Source organism: Hypanus sabinus, chromosome 10 (assembly GCF_030144855.1).
Source record: "Hypanus sabinus isolate sHypSab1 chromosome 10, sHypSab1.hap1, whole genome shotgun sequence".
NCBI lineage: Eukaryota > Metazoa > Chordata > Chondrichthyes > Myliobatiformes > Dasyatidae > Hypanus > Hypanus sabinus.
In genome coordinates this window covers 9,359,855-9,377,535 of record NC_082715.1, presented here as the reverse complement: position 1 = coordinate 9,377,535, position 17,681 = coordinate 9,359,855, and the positions used below count along the sequence as shown (strand labels likewise).

General features: G+C 41.4%; 1 protein-coding gene across 4 annotated transcripts in view; it reads right to left on the bottom strand.

The window, feature by feature from the left end:
- Positions 1-17,681, bottom strand: part of map3k7 (mitogen-activated protein kinase kinase kinase 7) — a 135,344-nt gene that overhangs the window by 74,601 nt on the left and 43,062 nt on the right. For all 4 annotated transcript variants that reach the window (XM_059981397.1, XM_059981398.1, XM_059981399.1 and 1 more), the window contains exon 4: positions 14,409-14,454. In XM_059981397.1, coding sequence (XP_059837380.1) covers positions 14,409-14,454 — 46 coding nt within the window. The remainder of the gene's footprint in view (positions 1-14,408; positions 14,455-17,681) is intronic.

Sequence of the window (17,681 nt, the reverse complement as noted above, 5' to 3'; positions counted from 1 at the left end):
TCACAGCTGGTAGCCTTTCCATCCCAAATGTGAACAGCAGAAAGCACAATAAAAAAAATCCACCGCAGATGTAATTAAGTAATTTGTTTCTGGATACAAATAATTAAAGTGAAGAATCTGAAGTTACTAGAAATCAGAAAGGCAACATTTATACAGTTAACTTACGATAGAGTACAACTTGTAAAGTTATAGTACAGAATGTGGTAGATTCTATGATTGTATACGTTGTACGAGGTTTAAGATATCAAAGAAGCTCTTCTCCATTGACCACTGAAGGCCCTTGCCAGCTTGCTTTATCACACGGATATGCAATGTGAGCTAAACATGTGAGATTCTGTGCATGCCGACAACTCTTCAGCATCACTCTCACCGGTCATCTCTTTCATGTGAGCTTTAACAGTATCAGCAAATTAACAGCTGATCTGCATTACAACCAAATCTGTTCCTGCTTTCATATCCAACATAGACAGCGCAGTTAACCAATACTCATTTTATCCAGATACTGCATGAAATAGAGTTGGACAATCAACGTCACGGCTGCATAAAAAGAGCTATCCTTTAATCAGGAAGGCAATTCAGATTTTAAGTGCAGAGTTCCATGGCAGTTTCTCTGAACTGAGAAATGACCAATCAAGTGGGATTCATTAGAAAGGGACAATAAAAATAACTCAAGCGCAAGTGCAGTGGTCATTCTTTTAGAGTGGATTTGGCTCATCAGGCTCAGGTGAGGTAAAGTATTTTGTAAGTTAGCCTCTCCCTGTTCTTACCTACTTATTCCACATCTGCTAGGGCATAGTAGTTTAGTGAGAATGGCACCAAGGGCAGTGTTTTGTACTGTGTGTGGCATGCGGGAAGTCTGGGTGACCTCCTGTCTCCTAGATAAACACATCTGCACCAGGTGCACTGAGTTGCAGCTCCTGAGAGAACATATTAAGGAAGTGGAGCTACAGCTCGATGATCTTCAACATACAAGAGAATGAGGTGGTGAGAGACAGCAGCTACATGGAGTTAGTCACCACTAGGTTGCAAGAGACAGGTAACTGGGTGACTATCATGAGAAGGAGGGTAAATGTACTGTCATTGCAGGATACACTTGTGGCTATTCCCCTCAATAGTTATTACACAACTTAAGATACTATTGAGGGAGACGACCTATGAGTGACTAGGTGTGGGGCACTGAGCCGGATGTTGTGGCTCAGAAGAGCAGAGAGGTGAACAGGACAGCAGTGTTGACAGGAGATTCCTTAGTCAGAAGAAAAGAGATAATGTTCTATGGGTGTGATAGTGTCACCTGGATGGTATGTTGCCTCCCTGGTATCAACAGAGATATCTCAGATCAGGTCCATGGCATTCTCATTGGCACCAATGACATAGGTAGTCAAGGTGAAGAGTCCTAAAGAAAGATTGTAGGGAGCTAGGTAGAAAGCTGAAAAACAGGACTACATGGGTACTAATCTCTGGATTGCTGCCTGTGCTAGGTGCCAGTGAGGATAAGTATAGGATGATTTGGTAGGTCAATATGCGGTTGTGGAACTGATGCAGACGGCAAGGGTTCAGATTTATGGATCATTGGGATTTCTTCTGAGGAAGGCATTGCCAGCAAGGAAAGGCTGATGATAGGGCAAAATTGCAGTCAACAAGAACAGTTGCAACAGAAAAGGTGGACAAAATCAAAACGGGTAAATACGGGACTGAAGGTGTTACATTTGAATGTGCACAGTATACAGAATATGGTAGATGAACTTGTGGCACAGTTACAGATTAGCAGCTATGATGTTGTTGGCAACACTGAACCATGTTCAAGGATACACATTGTATCAAAAGGACAAGTGGGAAGGCAGGAATGCACAGCATTACTATGTTGATTAAAAAATGAAATCAAACCACTTGAAAGAAGTGACATAAGATCTGAAGTTGTTGATTCATTGTGGATAGAGCTAAGGAACTGCAAGGTAAAAAGACCCTGATGGGAGTTATATACAGGCCCTGTAACAGCAGAAAGGTCATGGACTACAAATTAGAATAGGAGATAGAAAATGAACACCAAAAGGGCAATGTTACAATAATTATGGGGGATTTCAATATGCAAGTAGACTGGGAAAATTAGGTTGGTGCTGAATCCCGAGGGTGAATGAATGCCTCTGAGCCATGGTTGAGCCCACCAGGGGATCAGCTATTCTGGATTGGGTGTTGTGCAATGAAACGGAATTGTTTAGAGAACTTAAGGTAAAAAAACAATTGGGGGGGGGGGGAGTGATCATAATATGACTGAATTTCACCCTGAAATTAGAGAAGGTAAAGTCAGATGTCTCAGTATTACAGTGAAGAGGCACGAAAAAGGATTTTGCCAGAATTTATTGGAAAACAACACTGGCAGGGATGACGGCAGAGCATCACTGGCTAGAACTTCTGGAAGCAATTCGGAAGACACAGGTTATATACATCACAAAAAGGAAGAAGTATTCTAAAGGCCAGATGACACAACTGTGGCTATCAAGAGAGTTCAAAGACAACATTAGAGCCAAAGAGAGGGCATATAATATAGCAAAAATTAGTGGGATCTTAAAGAATTAGAAGCTTTTAAAAACCAATAGAAAGCAACTGTCAACAGAAGGCAGGAGTCATTAAGAAGGTAAATATGGAAGATGAAAGCCAGTAATATTAAAGAAGATACCAAAAGTTTCTTCAGATACATAAAATCTAAAGGAGAGGTGCTATTGGATATCGGACCACTAGGAAACAATGCTGGAGAGGTAATAATGGATGACAAGGAAATGGTGGGCAAACTGAATAAGAATTTTGCATCGGTCTTCACTGTGGAAGACTCTCGCATTACGGTGGAAGTTCCAGGTGTCGGGGGTATGAAGTGAGGGAAGTTACCACTACTATGGAGAAGGTTCTTAGGGAACTGAAAGGTCTGAAGATAGATACGTCACTAAGACCAGATGTTGTACACCCCAAAGTTCTGACAGAGATCACTGAAGAGATCGTAGAGGTATTAATCATGATCTTCCAAGAATCACTGGATCCTGGAATGGTTCAGGAAGACTGAAAAATTGCAAATATCACTCCAAGAAGGGAGGGAGGCAGAAGAAAGGAAATTATAGGCCTGTTAGCCTAACAGTATTTGTGAAGATGTTGGATTGTTAAGGATAGACAAAGGAAAATTGGTTGATATTGTACTTGAATTTTCAAAAGGTATTTGACAAGGTGCCACACATGAGGCTGCTTAATAAGCTATCAGCCCATGACATTACAGGAAAGATTCTATTCAATTGACTTAATTACTTGCATCCTTCATAGAAACATAGAAAATAGGTGCAGGAGTAGGCCATTCGGCCCTTCGAGCTTGCACCGCCATTCAGTATGATCATGGCTGATCATCCAACTCAGAACCCTGTACCTGCTTTCTCTCCATACTCCCTGATCCCTTTAGCCACAACGGCCATATCTAACTTCCTCTTAAATATAGCCAATGAACCGGCCTCAACTGTTTCCTGTGGCAGAGAATTCCACAGATTCACCACTCTCTGTGTGAAGAAGTTTTTCCTCATCTCGGTCCTAAGAGGCTTCCCCTTTATCCTTAAACAGTGACCCCTCGTTCTGGACTTCCCAAACATAGGAAACAATCTTCCTGCATCTAGCCTGTCCATTCCCTTTAGAATTTTGTACGTTTCAATAAGATCCCCCCTTAATCTTCTAAATTCCAGTGAGTATAAGCCCAGTCGATCCAGTCTTTCTTCATATGAAAGTCCTGCCATCCCAGGAATCAATCTGGTGAACCTTCTCTGTACTCCCTCTATGGCAAGAATGTCTTTCCTCAGATTAGGGGACCAAAACTGCACACAATATTCTAGGTGCAGTCTCACCAAGGCCTTGTACAACTGCAGTAGAACCTCCCTGCTCCTGTACTCAAATCCTTTTGCTATGAATGCCAACATACCATTTGCCTTTTTCACTGCCTGCTGTACCTGCATGCCCACCTTCAATGACTGGTGTACAATGACTCATGAGGAGTACATGAGGAGTAAAAATCTTTACATTTCGTTTCCATCTAAAAGTGCAATCTGCAATTTATAGTAATTTAAAATAGTATGTACAACAGTATAGTCAATATAACATAGAAATAAAGTTGTGTCAGCATGAGTTAATCAGTCTGATGGCCTGGTGGAAGAAGCTGTCCCAGAGCCTGTTGGTCCTGGCTTTTATGCTGCGGTACCATTTCCTGGATGGTGGCAGCTAGAACAGTTTATGGTTGGAATGACTTGGGTCTCCAATGATCCTTTGTGCCTTTTTTATGCACCTGTGCTTGTAAATATCCTGAATAGTGGGAAGTTCACATCTACAGATACGCTGGGCTGTTCGCACCACTCTCTGCAGAGTGCTGTGATTGAGGGAAGTACAGTTTCCACACCAGGAGCTGATGCAGCCAGTCAGGATGCTCTCAATTGTGCCCCTATTGAAAGTTCTTAGGATTTGGGGGCCACACCAAACTTCTTCAACCGTCTGAGGCGAAAGAGGGGACGTTATGCTTTTCTCACCACATAGCCGGTATGAACAGACCATATGAGATCCTCGGTGATGTTTATGCCGAGGAACTTAAAGCTGTACATCCTCTCAACCCAAGATCTATAGGCGCTACCCTGTCTTCATTCCTCATTATTATTTGAGATTAGGCCGATCGGTGTCATGCCGTCAGCAAATTTAATTAGCTGTGGTTGGCGACACAGTCATGGGCATACAGAGAGTAAAGGAGTGACTTTAGTACATAGACCTGAGGGGCACCTGTGTTGAGGGTTAAGGCAGTGGCTGATTGGCAGGAGGCATACAGTCGGAATAACGGGAGCCTTTTCCGGTTGGCTGTCCATGACTAGTGGTGTTCTGCAGGGGGTCTGTGTTGGGACTGCTTCTTCTCACATTATATGTCAATGATTTGGATGATGGAATTGATGGCTTTGTTGAAATGTTTGCAGACAATATGAAGACAGGTGGAGGAGGAGGTAGTTTTGAGGAAGTATAGAGGCTGCAGAAGATCTTAGACAGATTAGCATAATGGGCAAAGAAATAGCACATGAAATACAGTGTCAGGAAGTGTATTGTCATGCACTTTTGTAGAAGAAGTGAAAGGGTTGACTGTTTTCTAAATAGAGCGAAAATACAAAATACAGGGGTACAAAGGGACGGGGTACCCTTGTGTGCAGGACTGATTCCCTAAAGTTAATTTGTAATTAATCTGTGGTAAGGAATACAAACATGGGTGTGTGACACAAGAAGGGTTAAGACGGGAAGACTTCTAGTGAATGGTAGGGTCAGAGGCTGCAGTGTTAGCTTTTTAACGGGGCACTGGAGGATCCCGAACCACAATCAACACCACTAATGTAACTGATGCAAATTGGGAAATACAAGGTAAAATTATCTTAAGTGGATTTATAGGACATTCACAAGTTGGACATGCGAGTGCACCCTTAGAAGTTAAAATAGGAGACAGTGTTAGACCATTCAGTAGTGCTAGCTGAATTATCCATGGAGCAGGAACATATACTGGGGACTGATTACATGGCCAAAGTGGGGCTTTGTTTTGATCCAGTTAACTGTATGATTTGGCGAATGCCAACTGGTATGAATGACATATGCCACAGACAGATTCCAGTCGGTGAAGATCAGGATAGACTATGTGGATAAAGCCAGAGGGATGAGCAACGATCACACGGTACAGCAAATCATTGCACAGAAATTAGGGGCATCTGCACGGTATAAGTATGACTGTGGAAAGATATTTGGCATCGTGTGCATACAAGGACCAGACACCAAACCACAAAAGCAAAATGGGTTTCCCAAGAAAGCAGAGGAAGGTGTAGGGAAGGTAATACAAAGTTTGATACAACAAGGAGTACTGAGGGCAATAGCCTCCACTAATACTCGCACATATGGCCAGTGAGGAAACCAGATGGTAATCAGAGACTGACAACAGACTATCAAGAACTGAATAAAGAAACCCTGTTAACAGCCCCAAATGTAGAAACTAAGCTGGATACAGTGGTTAAACAGAGTTAAAGAGCTCAATGGTTTTAGCCTTAAACACAAATAATGGATTTTTATCTGTCTCCACTAGAAAGAGAGTGTCAATACAAGTTTGCATTTACCTTTCAGTGGACTGCCGTACTACAGGGGTTCCATAATTTCCCACCTATATTTTACCAGCATTTTGGGGAAGGGTTAAAACTGTTTTCAAAGCCTGAGTGCTTGGTTCAAAACATACATGATCTACATGATTATGTGTGTATTGAGAAGAGCAAGAAGGGGGCATGAGAAGGCCTTGGCAAGTAGGGTAAAGGAAAACCCCAAGTCATTCTTCAATTATGTGAAGAACAAAAGGATGACAGGAGTGAAGGTAGGACCGATTAGAGATAAAAGTGGGAAAATGTGCCTGGAGGCTGTGGAAGTGAGTGAGGTACTCAATGAATACTTCTCTTCGGTATTCACCGATAAGAGGGAACTTGATGACGGTGAGGACTACATGAGTGAGGTTGATGTTCTGGAGCATATTGATATTAATGGAGAGGAGGCGTTGGAGTTGTTAAAATACATTAGGACAGTTAAGTCCCCGGGGCCTGATGGAATATTCCCCAGGCTGCTCTACAAGGTGAGGGAAGAGATTGCTGAGCTTCTGGCTAGGATCCTTATGTCCTCGTTGTCCATGGGAATGGTACCGGAGGATTGGAGGGAGGCAAATGTTGTCCCCTTGTTCAAAAAAGGTAGTATGGATTGTCCGGGTAATTATAGACCAGTGAGCTTTACGTCTCTGGTGGGAAAGCTGTTGGAAAAGATTCTTAGAGATAGGATCTATGGGCATTTAGAGAATCATGGTCTGATCAGGGACAGTCAGCATGGCTTTGTGAAGCACAGATCGTGTCTAACGAGCCTGATAAGAGTTCTTTGAGGAGGTGACCAGGCATATAGATGAGGGTAGTGCAGTGGATGTGATCTACATGGATTTTAGTAAGGCATTTGACAAGGTTCCACACGGTAGGCTTATTCAGAGAGTCAGAAGGCATGGAATTCAGGTAAGTTTGGCCAGGTGGATTCAGAATTGGCTTGCCTGCAGAAGGCAGAGAGTCGTGGTGGAGGGAGTACATTCAGATTGGAGGGTTGTGACTAGTGGTGTCCCACAAGGAGTTGTTCTGGGATCTCTACTTTTCGTGATTTTTATTAACGACTTGTATGTGGGGGTAGAAGGGTGGGTTGGCAAGTTTGCAGGCGACACAAAGGTTGGTGGTGTTATAGATAGTGCAGAGGATTGTTGAAGATTGCAGAGAGACATTGATAGGATGCAGGAGGGCTAAGAAGTGGCAGATGGAGTTCAACCCGGAGAAGTATGAGGTGGTACACTTTGGAAGGACAAACTCCAAGGCACAGTATAAAGTAAATGGCAGGATACATGGTAGTGTGGAGGAGCAGAGGGATCTGGGGGTACATGTCCACAGATCCCTGAAAGTTGCCTCACAGGTAGATAGGGTAGTTAAGAAAGCTTATGGGGTGTTAGCTTTCATAAGTCGAGGGATAGAGTTTAAGAGACGCAATGTAATGATGCAGCTCTATAAAACTCTGGTTAGAGCACACTTGGAGTACTGTGTCCAGTTCTGGTCGCCTCACTAAAGGAAGGATGTGAAAGCATTAGAAAGGGTACAGAGGAAATTTACCAGGATGCTGCCTGGTTTAGAGAGTATGGATTATGATCAGAGATTAAGGGAGCTAGGGCTTTACACTTTGGAGAGAAGAAGGATGAGAGGAGACATGATAGAGGTGTACAAGATATTAAGAGGAATAGACAGCCAGTGCCTCTTTCCCAGGGCACCACTGCTCAGTACAAGAAGACATGGCTTTAAGGTAAGGGGAGGGAAGTTCAAGGGGGATATTAGAGGAAAGGTTTTCACTCAGAGAGTGGTTGGTGCGTGGAATGCACTGCCTGAGTCAGTGGTGGAGGCAGATACACTAGTGAAATTTAAGAGACAACTAGACAAGTATATGGAGAAATTTATGGTGGGGGGTTATATGGGTTTGAGGGTCAGTACAACATTGTGGGCCGAAGGGCCTGTAATGTGCTGTACTATTCTATGTTCTATGTACTTCTGCAGACTGAAACCAAGCAGGAACATTATCAGTTATTGACAGAACTGCTGCAATTATTACATGCAATGGGACTAAAGGTAAACCTTAAAAAAGCACAGGTGATGAAACAAGAGGTTAGTTATTCGGGATGATTTTGACACCAGGTAAAAAGAAATTGATAAGGGAAGAGTAGAATCGGTTATGAAACTGCCTATTCCCCAAGATGTGAAAGACTTGAGGTCCTTTCTGGGGATGGTAAGATACTGTAGGGTTCACATTGATAAGATTTTCCATGAAGGTAGCTTCTTTAATGGAGTTACTGAAAAAGAACGTTGGGTGGGAATGGAAATCAGAGCACACCCAAGCCATTACAGCCCTGAGGCAAGCATTGGCCACTGCACCTGTTCTAAAACCCAAATCCGAATGAGCCATTCTTATTGGCTGCAACTGATACCACCCTCTCAGCAGTGCTGTCACAGGAGACACATGGGAAGTTAAGACCAGTAGCATATGTTTCTTGCATGCTCTCACCAGTAGAACAATATTCTACTTGTTCTATTGTATGTGAAAAATAATTGTTAGTTGTTTTCTCGGCAATACAACATTTCACCTACATAGTGGGACATAATCCACTTACAATAATGACAGAACACACCTTCATACAATTACTAATAAATGGAAGGATTAAAGATAGTTCAGGAAGCCAAAATGGAATTGCTAGATGGACTTTGTTGTTGCAAGGGAGAAATATAACTAAATCAAGTAACTACTATCTCTATGTTAGGTGACAACCTGATATACCAAGTAGGTGAATATGAGTGTCAGGTTATGATAGCAAATGATCCCGGGGGTCACTTGTACCAAAACAAAAAGAAAGGGGTAGAGGCAGATCAAAGTAGAGGAAAGGAAAAAAGAAGGAAAAAACCCCATTTTAAAACGTTTGTAGATGGACCTCATCAGTACAGGATGGTGAGAGGAGAACTGGGTGTGGCATATATGTCGAGGATGAACATGGCCAGCAAAGGTATAACATAGCTTTAAAGTTACCCAAAACAATGAGTGAACAGGCAGCAGAATTGGCAGCTGTGGTAAATGTGGTTGGCCATCCAGAATGTTTTCTGCCTGGCTCAGTCATAGACTCTGATAGTATGTATGTTTTGTAAGAGCCTAACAGAACATTTGCCTCTGTGGGAAGCAAGATGGTTTGTTTCAGCTGACGGAAAGCCCCTCCCATCTGCTGCACTGTTGTGGTATGTAAATGAAGAAGCAAAGGGGAAAGAGCATGAAGTTCCCCTGAGGGGAACAGGAAGGCTGATGAGTTAGTGAAGCAAGGTGCTTTAAATGGGCAGGAATGGCAGCCACAGATTGGGGAGATGGGAAGGCAGAAGGAATAACAGGTTAAGGTTATGGATTTAACAGAGGAGCAGGATTAGAAATGTACAAGGATGTACATGTTAAGGCTGGAGTAATCCTATATGAAAGGTGGTTTGTGGTCCCAGAGGGAGGGAAAAAATCAGATGATCCACTGGTACCATGATTTATGGCGGCACCAGGGACCCAAAAGCACCCTGGAAAAGATGAAGGAGGTGTGTTGGTGGCCTAGGATGAAGGGCAACATGAAACACTATATCAAGAGTTGCTTGATCCATGCACAATATAATCCTGACAGCAATGTAAAGAAAGGAGCCAGGAACCAGACCAATGGAAGGGCCTTGGACTAATTTGCAGGTAGGTTACAGTGGACCCTTGCCACCCACCCCAGGAAGGTACAAATATATTCTTGTGGTATTGATACTTTCAACAAGGGATGGAAGTTTTTCTGACTAAGACTAACACAGCTACAGCAACCGCAAAATTTTATTGGGGATTACGTCTGAGCATAGAGCCAGATCAAGGCACACATTTTACAGCACAGATAATGCAAAATGTCATGACACTTTTAGGGATTAAGATGTCATACACCCTATAGACCACAGTCTAGTGGAATTGTGGAAGGATTAGCTGAACATTTAAAAAAGTAATGATGGGCAAAATGGAGCAACAACATGGGACAACAGGGAAGATAGTGTTGCCTTGTGTACCAATGAAGATAAGGAATACAGTGGCATTATTAACAGGTTACACCCCAATAAACTCTTCACTGAAAGAAACATGAGAGGTTTGGAGGAGTTGTTAGGATTTGATTTGTCAGAACAGAAAAGTGGGTACAACAGTTGATAAAAGACAGTGAAGGAGGCCAATTATATGGCAGCCCTTCAACTAGGAAAGAAGCAGCAACAGAGTACATCCTACTTTGACTCAAAAGTCAGTCCCATAGAATTAAGCCCAGGACAATGAGTGTTGATTATAATGCACCAATCCATTTCATTTTTAAATCCAAGGTTTGCAGGGCTCTATGAAATGGCAGACAAAGCAAGCCCATCAGTATATAAGGTACTGATTTCTCCAGATAAAAGTGGATGCTCCCACATCAACCAGCTGAAATTGGTGAGGGAGAAACAAGGAAGTTATCATCATTGGCATGTAACAATTAATGTACACGATGGCTCCAATTTTACAGACTTGACAATCGATGTACATGATAGTTCTAATTTGGGAGATTTGAGGATAGAAAAGCTGTTCCAAGAAGATGGCAACAGATCTGACCAAGGAGGAGTTGTTTTCCATTTTCTCAGTGGAGTTTTGTAAAGAAAACTTGTAAAGAAGGATGGCTCGAGTCCAAAGACAACTGGGAGCCCAGACTGGATGGGTTAAAAAAACAGATGAACATGTCAACAATGACATAATTATATAAAGAACATTCAGTGATCAAAAATAATTGTTCTCAATGGACACAGGGAATAAAGGTACATGTGTGAGAAATAAATGACCCAAATTTGTTATTTTGCTAGAGTAGATGGTTTGATGTGCATGGATAAAACCTTAAATATTCCAGAGGCTACAAAGGTACAATTCCACATATTGATTGGGGTGGCCACATAATTGCTTCTTGAAGGTTGCTTCTATTGTTATAAACTGTCCACAGGAAGATGTAGTACATGGGAAGAGTAGAATGGAAAGGACACTAAGGGACATGGGTAAGAGCTTCTATAAGGGCTCTTTCAGGTTTTACAAAACTACCAGTAAATTGACCATTCCACAACCCCAATTAACTAAAACTAAACCAGCAAAAAATGTAGTAACTCAGCGTAACACAAACGGGGTCGGGTTACTAAAAACAAAGAATACCTGCAACACAATATGGGTCCTTCGGCCCACAAAGCTTATCCTTACCTTAGAAATTGCCTAGGCTTACCCATAGCCCTCTGTTTTACTAAGCTCCATGTAGTTATCCAGGAATCTCTTAAAAGACCCTATCTTATTTGCCTCCACCACCGCCGTCCGCAGCTCATTCCACACACTCAACATTCTATGTATAAAAAAACGTTAACCCTGATATCTCCTCTGTACCTACTTCCAGGCATCTTAAAACTTTGCCCTCTCGTGCTAGCCATTTCAGCCCTGGGAAAAATCCTCTGACAATTCACATGATCAATGCCTCTCAACATCCTGTACACCTCTATCAGGTCATCTTTCATCCTCCGTCGCTCCAGGGAGAAAAGGTTGAGTTCACTCCACCTATTCTCATAAGGCATGCTCCCCAGTCCAGGCAACATCCTTGAAATTCTCCTCTGCACCCTTTCTGTGGTTTCCACATCCTTCCCATAGTGAGGCAACTAGAATCTGTTTATCTATTCCCTTCTCATTAGTGTTAAGTAGCTGTGACAGCCTCTGGTTAGTGTTACCATTTGGACTGCAGTTGCCTGTTGATGTCACAGTGAGAGCTTTGATTGAGTACCAAGTCTAGTTGGATTTTTCTCAATCACTCACATCCAAAAAGTGATGGCCCTCCACTTTTCAATACATAAAGCTCTACCTGCTGTGTTTGGCTTCCATACGTCACAGTTACTTTTTTCTTTTGCCTGTGTTGGTCTTTAGCATCACTGAGACAAAGCTGACTGAACATTCAGTTCCATCTTCAGTTTTACACCAGACACATCTATTGTGATCCATATTGTATTGCGATCTGTTTCAGTAATACCCTGCAGTTCTTGTCAGTCCCTATGTTGTCTGATTTTGTTTCACATTCGGTAACTTTATGCATTTGTTTAGTTTTGTGTTTGAGACTTTTCACTCAGTTGTATTTTTGTCTGCCTTGCTCACTCTCTCAGTCACCTTGCCTGTGATACTTTGTGCAGACTCTTTCTTTGAACCAATAGTCATTTGCATCATGAGAGGATTTGCCACATCTGGCTGTTTAGGGAAATTTTGTGCATTTCACTTTCTAATCTCCTTTTCTGTAGTTCTGTTTCAACCTCTGCTGGAGTCTCTAATGATATTGCAATGGTCAATGTCTGTTCTAAGGTCAGGTCTCTTTTGGATAATGGCTTCTTTTGAGTGCTTTGAATATGCTTGCCACATACGAGCCTGCCCCTTAATACATCAGAGAGTCCATCTCTAAAGTCACAGTACTGGGAAAGTTTGCACAGTTCTGTAATGTATTCAGAAATATTTTCATCTTTTGACTGGTTCCTTATGTAAAATCTAAATCAACAATTACAAGCGATTTTGTAAAATTCTAACAATTTCATCGAACTTCTTGCTTGCTGGCTTTTCAGGGGTTACTAAGTTGCATAACTGTACACAAACAAGGGAAAATCTGTAGATGCTGGAAATCTGAGCAATACACACAGAATGCTGGAGGAGCTCAGCAGGCCAGGCAGCATCTATGGAAAAAAGTATAGTCAATGTTTCGGGCCAAAACCCTTCAGCAGGACTGCAGGAAAAAAGGCTGTGGACTCCAAAGGTGCTGCCTGGTCTGCTGAGTTCCTCCAGCATCTTGTGTGTGTGTTGCATAACTGTACATGCTTGCACCTATTAAGCTAAGAAGCATCGGGAATTTCTATTGCTCCTCCACATTGTTCACGTTACAACACAGTTCAATTCCCTTCATATATAACTCCAGTCTTCATTAGCATCATCAAATTTGTCAACTTTCCCAAAAGAAGTCGTTGGCTTGCTATTTTCACTTTGAATTCAGTGCGTCTTTCACTGTTTCTCGTGCATTCCTTTATTAGCATCCCCCCGATGGCTTCCTCATGCTTTTTAATTCCGCACTGATTTGTCTCCTAACTGTTGATGCAGTTTGTGATACTGTCTGACATTCAGGTTCATTCACGACACCAATTTGTTATGTCTCTGCTCAACTACATATTGATTAAATAAAAGCACACATGCAGGAGATGGCTTTAACTGGTGTATTCACATGGCAGCGAGACAGAGGGAACAATACACATGCGCAGACAAGATCAAGTACCTGAACGGATCACAACAGAACTGGGGTGGGGGGGGGGGGGGGTCATTGCCCGGAAAGAAACAGATCCATACATTACAGAAAGGATATGCCTTTCTGGAGAGGGTTCAAAGGAGGTTCACTAAAATGATTTCAGGATTAATGGCTTAACATCTGAACAGTGTTTTATGTATCTGGGCCTGTATTCACTAGAATTCAAAAGAAAGAGGAGTGACTGCATTGAAACCTATCAAATGGTGAAAGACCCTGATAGTGTGGATGTGGAGAGGATGTTTCCTATGGTGGAAGATTCGAAGACCAGAGGACACGTTGACTGGAGGCCAAGTTTTTATGTATATTTAAGACAGAAGTTGATAAGATTCTTGATTGGTCAGGGCATGAAGTGTTATGGGGGGGGGGGGGGGGAGGGGGAGGCAGGAGATTGGGGCTGAGAAGAAATGTATCCACACACACAAAATGCTGGTGGAACACACCAGGCCAGGCAGCATCTATAAGGAGAAGCACTGTTGACGTTTCGGCCGAGACCCTTCGTCAGGACCCTGCAGATTTCCTCGTGTTTGCTCAAGAAATATATCAGCCATGAAGAAGCAGTGAAGCTGACTCGATGGACCAAAAGTCCTAATTCTGCTCCTATATCTTATGGAAATGTGGATGATTTTCTTAACATCTTAGTCTATGAGTGTTAAAGCCAACTGGTATATTTCTAATTCTGCATCAAATGAAAGTAACAAAAGAAGAAAAGTGGTACCCTCTGGTCTACAATGCTAATGCATGGTGTGTTTTATTCATTAAATGCCAAAGAAATAAGAATAGCTATTCTTTATGATTTTATAATTCTTTTGAACACTTTTCACCTTTAAAGTCATATCACATCATCACAAAAATGAGTATAACAATTTTTGCACTCCAACTGGGAGTCACTAATTGAAACTCCAATTCAACTTACCATTATAAAGGGAGCCTCCCTCTGCATATTCCATAACAAGGCATACCTGGAATAAAGAATTACAGTGATGTTACAGAATATATTTGCTGTCTTCTAATGAAATGATTCTTTTTTTATTTCAGGAAAATACACACCAAACGAAAAAATGCTAAAATTCAAAGCTGACATTTAAGTAACATAGATCAATATTTATCTGTGCCTATAAATTGCACATAAAATTATTCTGCACCCACTTTGAAGTATTTTTGACCACTTCATACTGAAGTTGCATCCATCAATAAAATGATCTTGTCGTACCTCTCATGGTTCTCCACTAAGCTGATCCAACTTCCCCACCATATTTTGTGTTTGTAGACTCGTCATCAATGTGTGTGGCTTGGTTTAGTTAACAGAAGAAACAGAAACTAATAAATACTGACTTCCAGTCCTTGCAAATAACTTAGAAAAAAAACTACAAGTGCATCTTCCAAAAAATGGTGAATAACGTGTAAACTTAAGAATTATAAATACCCTAATGTGTTAAGTTTTATTTTAAAAAGATTGGTATTGGCATCCTTCTATAAAGACAGTTTCTATGAAGTGATAAATGAAGATTTTGATCTAGACTCCATGCAACTGCTAATTGCATGGCCTGAGCTTGATCAACGTCATCACTGTTACATCCCCGCAGTGATTTATAAAAGCAACGACAGCTTGGTTTTGAGATTTTGGATTTGGTGTTTCTGTTATGTAGAGTACTCATTTAATGCACCAAAAATGATCAAGGTCCAATTTATAGTTACGTACATTGCCATTTTAGCTATTTTAAAACAAAAATCACTCCATTTTTTATGTCAAGAAAGTATTAACAACAGCTACCTTTTCAGAGTTATCTACTTTATTAGCTCGAGTATCCTTAATTCAGACACCCCACCTCTCCTGGAAGTTCCTGGAGTCTCCTGCATATTGATAGTGGCTCCCTGATGCCTGCAGATTATACACAATATCCTGGAAATCGATTTTTTTTAAGAGGGAGGGGGAGAGAGAGAGAGGGGAAGAGGAACAGCGAGAGTGAGAGGGGCCATCCTGATTGGTCTCTCTTCGTGCTAAGCAGACCTATCAGTTTTCTCTGTGGGCGGGCTTTACAGTCTACCTCAAAAATAATGACAGTGTTGCTCACTGCACTGTTTGCAACAGTGACTTTTCTATTGCCCTTGGTGGGTTAAAATGTAAAAGACATGTTGAGGTGAGTTTAACGAGTGTCATTCATTCATTAGCATAGCCAACGTTATTTAAACTAGCTGGCTAGCTACTCTATTGATGTCCTATGTGATGAGGCTGAACTCCCTGTAGACTTGCTTAAAGTTGTAATAGAATATAAAAGCAACTCCATGACAATATAAGTACATATTTTAACGTCACATTTTCTGCATATACCCAACTTGGTTTACAAATTAGACAAAATCACTAAACAAAGTATTACATACACCCTTGGAGGTCGACTGAGGGGTGGGGGGGGGGAAATATGGGGTTGTGGGGAGTGGGGGTACTACCTCCCTGAAATGAGCTTTTGCAGGGTGGGATGTTTGCTTTAATTGCAACTTTACATTTGATACAAATTCTTCAGCCACCGACAGAAATGAAGAATACTATGTGAATATCTCAGTTCAGAGGTTTTTCAGTATATCTTTCCTCTGAAGATTTCAGAATGTGTAATTCAATCATAAACTGAATCCTTATGAGCACTGACAACATTCAGTTCTGAATTATAATCTCAAAATCCATCACCTTATATGACCACCAAATTCATAAACCAGGTGTCCTGCTAGTTAACAAATGGGGACACTGGGAAAAAAATATTTCCAAAACTCATCTTCACAGTAACCCTCTGCATTGAAGCAAATTAGAACATACTATTTGTAAAACTCTTTGCTCTCCTCTCTTCAAAATATTACTACTCAAGGTTTAAAAAATTAAAACATCTTCAACATCCAAGCAGTTCCATTGCCCAATTCCTGTTTGTCTGATTTTACACTTGAACAATGTAAGAATATTCATGGTATCACATGGTCCCTCAAAATCTATCCTAAATGCCTCCTCTTGAACTGCATATTTGACCCAGGCAGATTTATTTCTGGATACAGGAGGTTCCTTTCATATGCATATTCAGAGCCTTCTCAAATGTGTCAATTCCTCTTCTGTCCCCATGCTTCAAATTGTTATTGAATCGCTATTGGCACTGCTAGCGAACTGCCCTTAATGCAGAACATTATTCGTTGCCGATCTGAATCTACAATGCAACCCGAGCTGTCTGCCTCTCCAACTGTAACAATTTATGCATCATCATTTATTATCCAATAATTTGACAGAGGTACATTTTCTTTAAAAAAAAGAAAGAGTGGTGGGTGCGTGGACTATGCTGCCAGCTGTGGGGGCAGAGGCAGATACATTAGGAGAATTTAAGAGACTCTTAGGCATGTAGATGGTAAAAGAAATGGAAGACTATGTGGAAGGGAAGCATTAGATTTATCTTAAGAGTATGTTAAAAGGTCAGCACAACACTGTGGGCCGATGTAAGCAACGTTCTATGTTACAATGAATTTCATCAGCAACAATACACTGGCCATGTGGTCACTTTATTAGACATAAAATCTTAGTTGTATTTTTTTAAATAAAGAGTGGTACTTGATATAACCAGCAGTCGAAGAAAAATAAATTAATGTTTGCTTGCTAGGAGTTGCCAAGGGCAATGTACTAAAGCTGAATACAGAATGATCTAATAAGTGGAGACTAGAAACAGAAATATTTTCTTTGCAGAACATAGCTCACTTACAAGTGAAGCCCACTTTAGTTGAAACAGTATCATTTCTCAGACATAAACCTGACCACATTATTTGGTACACCTGCAAATATCTAATCAGTGAATCATGTGGCAGAAACTCAATGCATAAAAAGCATGCAGAAATGGTCAAAAGGTTCAGTTCTTGTTCAGACCAAACATCAGAATGGGGAAGAAATGTCACCTAAGTGACTATGATCATGGAATGATTGCTGGTGCCAGATGGGGTGGTTTGAGTATCTCAGAAACTGCTGATCCCCGGGATTTTCATACACAAATCTCTAGAGATTAGAGAATGGTGCGAAATACAGAAACCATCCAGCGAGTGACTATTCTGTGGATGTAAATGCCTTGTTAATGAGAGAGGTCAGAGGAGAATGGTCAGACTTGTTCAAGCTGACAGGAAGGTGACAGCAACTCAAATAATTACACATTACAACAGTGGTGTGCAGAAG